The sequence below is a fragment of the Lissotriton helveticus genome, chromosome 11 (assembly GCF_964261635.1).
Source record: "Lissotriton helveticus chromosome 11, aLisHel1.1, whole genome shotgun sequence".
Lineage (NCBI taxonomy): Eukaryota > Metazoa > Chordata > Amphibia > Caudata > Salamandridae > Lissotriton > Lissotriton helveticus.
In genome coordinates, this window is record NC_136072.1 from 681,405,044 (window position 1) to 681,413,017 (window position 7,974).

General features: G+C 40.1%; 1 protein-coding gene across 1 annotated transcript in view; it reads left to right on the forward strand.

The window, feature by feature from the left end:
- Positions 1-7,622, forward strand: part of MTHFD2 (methylenetetrahydrofolate dehydrogenase (NADP+ dependent) 2, methenyltetrahydrofolate cyclohydrolase) — a 33,664-nt gene extending 26,042 nt beyond the window's left edge. Inside the window, exons 5-8 of the mRNA XM_078666546.1 lie at positions 538-645; positions 725-817; positions 2,265-2,390; positions 7,153-7,622. Coding sequence (XP_078522672.1) covers positions 538-645; positions 725-817; positions 2,265-2,390; positions 7,153-7,292 — 467 coding nt within the window. The 3' untranslated portion in view covers positions 7,293-7,622. The remainder of the gene's footprint in view (positions 1-537; positions 646-724; positions 818-2,264; positions 2,391-7,152) is intronic.
- The last annotated feature ends 352 nt before the right edge of the window (positions 7,623-7,974 follow it).

Consider the following 7,974-nt stretch of genomic DNA (forward strand, 5'->3'; position numbering starts at 1 on the left):
CTCTCATGACAGCGTTTTCTGGTGAAACAAATAAATGCTTATGGGTTGGCATGCTGTGCCATTACTCTGTGCCCGTCCTCATAATGCTTCTGCAAACTGCTGAACTCCCAGGGGTAATACAGAATTTTTGTTTGACCATTCCAACTCTTCAGACTTCAGTTACCGCCGAGTTTGACCTCAATTTTCCAATGCCTGACCACAAGAGCTCCTTTTGATAATGTGCTAATATAGAAGTCCCTAAGTAGACCGAATTGTTTTTTTCTACTAAGATATTCCCCCTCCCATCTCTGACTTGCTTGTTGATTACACTTCACCCACTTGCTCCTATTTGTGAACATCTGATTATTTTGGTCCTATAGGTATTTCTTTATTTTTCCATACGTTTTCATCAAATATTGTTATAGAATAATTTTTTTGCCCAGACATATTCCAGTTATTTGCTTTGGATTCTGTGTAAGTACTGTTAGAGTAATTGTCTCATTTCAGCTGCTGACCCCTTCAGCTAAAGTCTTTATGCAATTTTTTTCCACATTTTAGGAATACCCACCATGGGGAAAAATGTAGTTGTGGCCGGCAGATCCAAGAATGTTGGCATGCCCATTGCAATGTTGCTGCATACAGATGGCGGGCATGAACGTCCAGGAGGTTTGTAATATATGTATTGTTGATGAACAGCAGGTGCGTCCATTTTTAACATGCCACTTAAGTATTTTTTATTTTGTAGGTGATGCAACAGTAACTATCTCACACCGCTATACTCCCAAGGAACAGCTCACACAACTCACGAAGAATGCGGACATTGTAGTAGCAGCGGCAGGTATGAGATTATTGCTTATAATAGCATCTCAATTAATTGTGTAGTAATGGTAAATTATGTAGAGAATTGATGTTTGAATATTACATTTCCAATAAAGGATGTTTTCTAGAGTTTCTACTATATCAAATCTCTAAACAAAAGCAGCTTTCTTATGGTATTGCTATTTCATTAGGCAGCAGTACCAGTTTCTGTCACATGGGCAGTGAAGCTCACATTACCCCATGCCTAATTGTTAACCTGAAATCTTTTCTTAGCTTGGAGGGACTGCTGACTCTCTGCACTTTCGGTTTTTCTGTACAGTAGCAGTTGTCAACTCAGCATGTCTCCACCTCTGAGCGGATGAACAGGCAGCCCTTGGCTCTTAACAGTTGCTGCTGGGCGCTGGGATTGGCCCGCCTAACACTAGATTGAGAGCACTTGTTGATTCATCTGGGTCTGCTTTGTGCATACTTTATCCAGCTCACACTGCTCCTTAGCTGATTTACCAGCCTACTGTCTATGGCCCTTCTTTCTTTGAGCTTGCTGGCACATTTCTGTCTTTCCAGTTACTCAGAGCAAGACTCGCTGCATGTTAACACAATCGGTCTTTAAGGTGTCTGAATCTTTCAAAAGACTTAGACCCTCATTTGGAGATTGGTAAATGTGGAACCAAATGGCCGGTTAAAAAGTCTACGGTTCCCTTCTCTCTTTTAGAGACTGGAAACGTAATCTTGCTCTGAGGTCGTAAATGTTCACCAGAGCCCATCTGGCACAGTGCAGCCAGTTTTAAAGCATCAGAAAGCTTGCTACCACATTTGTGGTATGCCTTCCAATCCTCTTTTCCTATGCACACTTTCTATGTAACCCATAGTGGTTTCAAACTGTTAGGCTATTGGGAACATGGAGTATCAACGGGAGAATATTTTTTGTCTTAGACCATGCATTTCAGACAGCTTTAGTATACCTGAACCCACTTAGCTTGTGCTGATTGATTTATCCTCTAGATTATGAAATCCTGGCATTGTTTCCTTAGTTTTTGTGGACATAAGCTCCTTCTTTATTATGCTAGTTGTGCCTTTTGATATCTCAGAATTAATTTTGGGGCGTTGTTGCCTTCGTGGAGATTCTGCAAAACTGTGAGATGGATACGGGGTCTGGTCATGGAAACCCCCTTTCCCAAGGCTGACGTTTTAAAGGCATCCTGTTTAACTAAAGCATTCACTTTATTTCTATGACCATCTTCAAATGTGAGCAGTCCTCAGTGTAGTGAGAGAATTGACTTGGAGTTTATTACTAGGACAAGTAGATTTTTTTTTGTTTACATTTCCAACACCAGAGATGTACACATTTCGTTGTTAATGCTTTCTGATGCCTTGTTCTTAGAAAGTTGAATGTGATGTGGAACTTCTTTGAAAATAAGCCACTTATAAAATGCTTCTATGTTGTAACAATAATTTTCTTTTTATAGGTATCCCAAATCTCATCACTGCTGAAATGATTAAGGAAGGCGCTGTAGTCATTGATGTTGGGATTAATCGTGTGCAGGATCCGATCACTGGAAAACCAAAGTTGGTTGGGGATGTAGACTTTGAAGGTAAATTTTGTCATGGGAGCACTGTGAAAGGCAGTTTTTTTTGCTGCCCATATATTGCCAGATAAGCATTCAACAAAGACGCTTGCAATGTCTCAAAGTATATTATTCCCCTGATTTGTGTAGTGCCCTGGCAATGCAGCAAGAGGTCCTGAACAACTTTAATCTCAATATGATAATTTTTACAAGAGTGGAGCATATGCTGGACCCCAGGCTCTGCACCCTATATGCTTGTTTTCTCCCTGCACGCAAGATACATTTGTCTACAACTAAGAAATAGATTGGTAGGAATTGGGTTATCAGCACGTTTGCCTGGATAAAGTTACCAGTGCCAGCAGTAAGTCCTCAGGGTAACTTACTGTTTCTTTCAGTTCTCCTGCGACCAGATTCTTGGAAAGATTTTGAAACATTTTAATTCAAGAGCTGTCTGAGAAGTACTGCATTTGACTACCACAATGATCTTTGTCAAATAGTGTTTGTATACCTAACATTGTTTACAACAAGCATGTTGCCACCTTCAAAATACTGGTCTGTGTGCCAGAGTAGATGACTGTGTCTGGGACTCTGAAATGCTTTAAATTCCAAGCCATCTTTGACACTTGAACTAAGGATTCAGATTACATTTCTTTGGATCCTTGAAAATGTAGAAATAATTGCTAACGCTAGTGTGCATGGGTAACTGGATCACCTTCATTATGTAACTTAAAAGGGTGGCAAGAGCTTTTGCCAGACACAAAATTACTTTTTAATTTGGTCAAAACCTTAAGTTCTGAAGGAAATTGATTCCCTCTCAGGATATTTGTTTGTGCTGAGCACCCCTTATGAAGTGGGGAGCAAAGTCAACCGAGGGTCTCGCTGCTGATGCCAACACGGCTTCACTTGGTGGCTTCACTTGGTTACTGCTTATTTTTCAGTTGACAAGGTCAGGATGACTTTTGGAATGCTCAGTTTAATCATCACGGTGTGGTGTAAATAGAGGGTTTGGGGCTGTTTAGGAGCCAGCGTCCTACTTGTAGAGTTTTAAAAGGAGAGCACCAATTTGTCCCTCTTCAAGGGTTAAACACCAATGGTATAAATTAGCAGGGCCAAAGAAATACTAATGCCTGTCAACTGCAGAGGCCATTGTAATTTCTAATAGTCTGGTTGCTTCTGTCAATAATGACACCGTTTAGGTGAGATGCTGGGTTGGGTCTCAAGACTATATGTCTGTACATTGACTGAAAGAGTGGCCATGAGAGGGAGAAGATTGATTAGTAAGTTTGTGTTTTTTGAGGTGATCAAGAGGACAAACTTTTAAGCTAGTAGTCCAGGTAGAACTAGATGTAAATCTGCCGTCGCTTTGGAGAAAGCTCAAGGGGCAAGGTTGCATGCAACTGGTTATGGATCTGATGCCCACACCAAGAATTGTTTTTGAGGGTTCTCATGGAATTGCTATGTTTTGTGTTGTATACCTCCAAGTTTTAGCCTTAGCTGTTTTTTGCTAGCAGTAGAAATCTGTGGACTTCAACTCTGCTAACCAGCGTTAAAGTGCTTGTTCTCCTCCTTTCTACATGATGACATTGGTATATGTCTAATTGACATATTTAACTTGCCTATATGTCCTTAGTATATGGCACAAAGTGTACCCAGGGCCACTTTAAAGTAGAATTTCAATAGTGAACTGCAGAACTTATTGTGCCATCAACTACACTCACAGTGTAAAACATGGCTTGTGGTCTGAATGGTAGTAGTGGGAACACTGCAATAAACACTGCCAAAATAAACGTTTGACAGATCAAAACCCCCCTTTTAAATAACAAGTCACCCCTAGGAAGGGGTTATCATCTTTAAAGCAGTTGTGCGTGGTATTGAAAAGTTCGGCATGTAGATATTAAATGTTAACATGTCCTTACAGTAACTAACCCCCCCAAAACTATTTTTCACTGTCTGGCTTAGCTGCCCCATGTAGAAAACCAGGGTAAAGATTACGATCCAAATGCAGTATCTTAGGAATGGGACCAGATAGAAAATGAAAATACTTTTTTTTAATAGGTTTTTAAAATTCAATTCAATGGTTAAGTGAGATTTGTGAGATTTAATAAATATTAAAGGAAATGACTTTTCAGAAAGTTAATTTTCCCTGCTCTGAGAGGTTCTGGAACGTTTTAGAAGCGTACTCCAGTTGTGGATTGAGACTGAAAGGGTCCAGTCAGAAGGTAAAATCTTTGCCCAGGATGAACCTTATTGGTGCATCAGAAATGCACTTAATCGTGGCCAGCCTCAAATTGAGCCTAGGTCCCAGTCTACCCCAACAATTAACTATAATTGGCAATTTGTGCCTATTGGTGCTAGTCCTACTTAAAACTCTAAAAGTTTGTATCTTCCCTTATTGTCTTTTTGCAATTTTGGAGTTTTGTTTATTAAATCTTACTTTAGTTTTCTAATTCGGTTTTGGATTGTTATTGCTTTGCATTTTGACTTCATTACTGTTTTAGTACTGCATACATACTTTACACATTGCCCTAAGTTTAGCCTGTCTCCTCTATGCCATATCTCCCCAATGGTTGAGCTCAGATTATTTTAGTGACTTTAAGGGTTCATCCTAACGAGGGTTGTAATTCATGTTCCTTCACATTCTTTTTTTGCTCTGTCTGCAGCATTGTAAAGTCTCTGTGCACTGTAGCCAAAGTTGTTTGCCAAGAAACTGAGCAATCATGCAACACTTACCTAGGATTCCAGTATAGGCCAAACAAGCTTATGCTCATGTGTTTTAGTAGCATTTGTTACTCTAAGTATTTTTGTAAACCTGCATTGTGCGTTACACCTTCTCTTATGCAGCTTTTCCCTGGCTTTCATTCTGCATGAGTGGTCAAGCTGGAGGAGCTAGGAAATTCATAGGGAGGACTAAGCCAGATCTGACCCATTATATAATCCCACATGAAAGCATACCGCAACTGGTATGCAAAAAATATGACCAAGACTTTATCTAATTAAAAATAGGTTATTTCTCAAACACTTGCATTTTAATTGATTTGTAGTACAATAGATAGCAGCACTTCAAAATGAGGATGGCAGACTTTGACACCAATAAGAATTTACACCAAACTATGAAAATACACCGAGGATACAGCATCATACTGTAACGCCAAAAGCCATTTTTCAAACGGAAACCTCACTCTAGAAACGTGAGACACTGTAATCACACCAGGTTCCGGAGACAAAACTTTCTTTTAAATTCTCACGTTAAGGGTGGAATAGGTGGGCCAAGTACAGCAGAAACCGTCCCTATAGCATCAACCGTCTGCTCGTAAGCATGAATAATGTCCAGAGCACAGACTTGTAAGGAAACATCACTGCTGCTGTAGTCGTGTAGCTACCTCTGCTATCTCCAAAGCTAATGCAGCAACTTGGGACCTTCTGCAGCCCCAGTAGCACGGAAGAGGAATGCTAAACTGCTGCTCCCCTCTTCCATGTGATCTGCTCCGCCACTCGAGTTTCCTTGCCGCTGCCCCCCCAGGCTAATACAAAGGCCAAATTACAGGTATTTTTTGCGCTGCTCGCGTTTCAAAAGCAGCAGCTGCAAAAAGTATCTTGCATCACACGTGAATTGTGCGCGCCTGACAATCACTACTACGTGCTCCGGGGAATTCATGGTGCACGGGCACGCTCACACTTTACTAGTAACGCTGGTAGTGATTATTCCTTGTGCTGGGTAGTCACCCGCCCCAAATCAAATTTCTTCCAGCTTCTACAAGGGCGTAAGAAACTTTGTTCTTGCATTTGAAAGAGCACAACCCATCCCCACTGAGGTAGTTGAGAATGATTCAAGGGGAGTCTATAATTGTGTGATATCCATTTCTCGTGTTCACGTGCTCTTTTGATGGAGAAGGCGGTTTTCCATTCTGCCTAGGTAATTATAGCCCCAGCGTCAGTAGTTCTTGGAATCACTCTGTGCAGTTCAATATTTTTCTATGTATTTATTTATATACTGCTGAGTAATTGCTGTCTTTATTCATGGGGACTCCAGAATGCTCAGAATATTCCAGGAATAACTTTTATGTAATGCAGGAATATATCAGCAGTCCTGTTCTGAAGTGACGCACAATCTATGCGTTTGTGTAATCATAATAGCTTCTGTGACCTAATTACTGGTAAACACTGATCTTGCATAACCTTTATACATTTTTGTGAGCGGGAAAGTTACCAGGTACTTCGCGACATTTTATGTTTTTAAAAAAACGCTTTTCCAAATGGGATGCTGGAAAATGTGTTAAATTCTCCACAAACTGACCCTGCAATACGTCACATTAAAAAAAAGATTCTGTGGAGCCATAGCAAGTGTGGATTCACTTCGCCCTGATTGTATTATGATACCCCCACATGAGTCAGTTTTGAAAAACCCTTTGTAAAATTCACAGTAACAGAACTAAAACATGAAGAACCTACATGGAGGGTAGGCATCGGTGGCATTAAAGAAAAGTAATGAGCTCTATTCGGTCGTTAACCTCCCTGGAGCTCTAAATATGTCTACTGCCTCTCGTGAACTTGTGGTCTGTGATTGTATTGGCATGTGCTATTTTAAGAATGTTTTGACTATTTATGGAGATTACAACAACACTTAACGAAGGTGTGTTGGTTGGTTTGTGTTTTAAAATATCATGGATGTTTCCATGAGACTGTCTTCTCCAAGCCAGTTTTTTTGTATATTAAATAGTGAAAGTAAGAAAATATCTAGTGTAACTGTCTCTTTACAGCCCACTTTTGATTTCAAATTATTCTTTTATAGGTGTGAAGAAAAAAGCTGGTTATATCACTCCAGTTCCCGGCGGCGTTGGACCCATGACAGTGGCTATGCTAATGAAGAACACAGTTATTGCTGCTAAGAAAATGCTAAAACCAACAGAGTTGCATGCTGTGGCACTATAACAACTCTTGACTAAGACTGTGCGACATTCCAAATCCACTCCCAACAGGCCGATAGAAATGCAATATTTTTTTATTTATTGACATTTATTTAAGGATGAATATGGAAATACTTTTATTCCACTGGTGCTTCGACGTCATGAAAAACCCATTGGTTCTCTAATCACAGATGCAAAAGGGAAAGTGGCACTAAGCTGGTGTTGCCAGTTCAAAAGTTGAAAGCTTTTCGCTGTTTGTAAGGGCTAAGGCTATTCATTCTGTGAAGCAGACAACTCTTAAGTGCTGTTACATGCTTTCCATTTGTAAATTGTGAATAAAGTTCTACTTTGGTCACGCTTGACTTTTTTTGTGTTAAATTAATAGTATACTAGACATTGGGATCAGAAACCAAGCATTCTGGCGTCCACCAGATGGCGCTGAGATCTTGTAAACATTATTGCTTGAAATCTTTTATTTCTACATTTGTTGCCTGTGATATGTGCATGTTTCCCACCATAGTGCTTAGTGGACCCATCACTCAAATGATGCTCAGTAGTTCGAGGCAAATGCTAAAGTGTCGCCCCAATGTGCACTTGAACGAAGCTTGCATGATTATGATCTATATGCATAGGGAAAAACATGTAATGCAAATGTCCATTATTAGGCTTCATTTCTCACAATGCTTAAGGGAATACCAAAAAGTAGG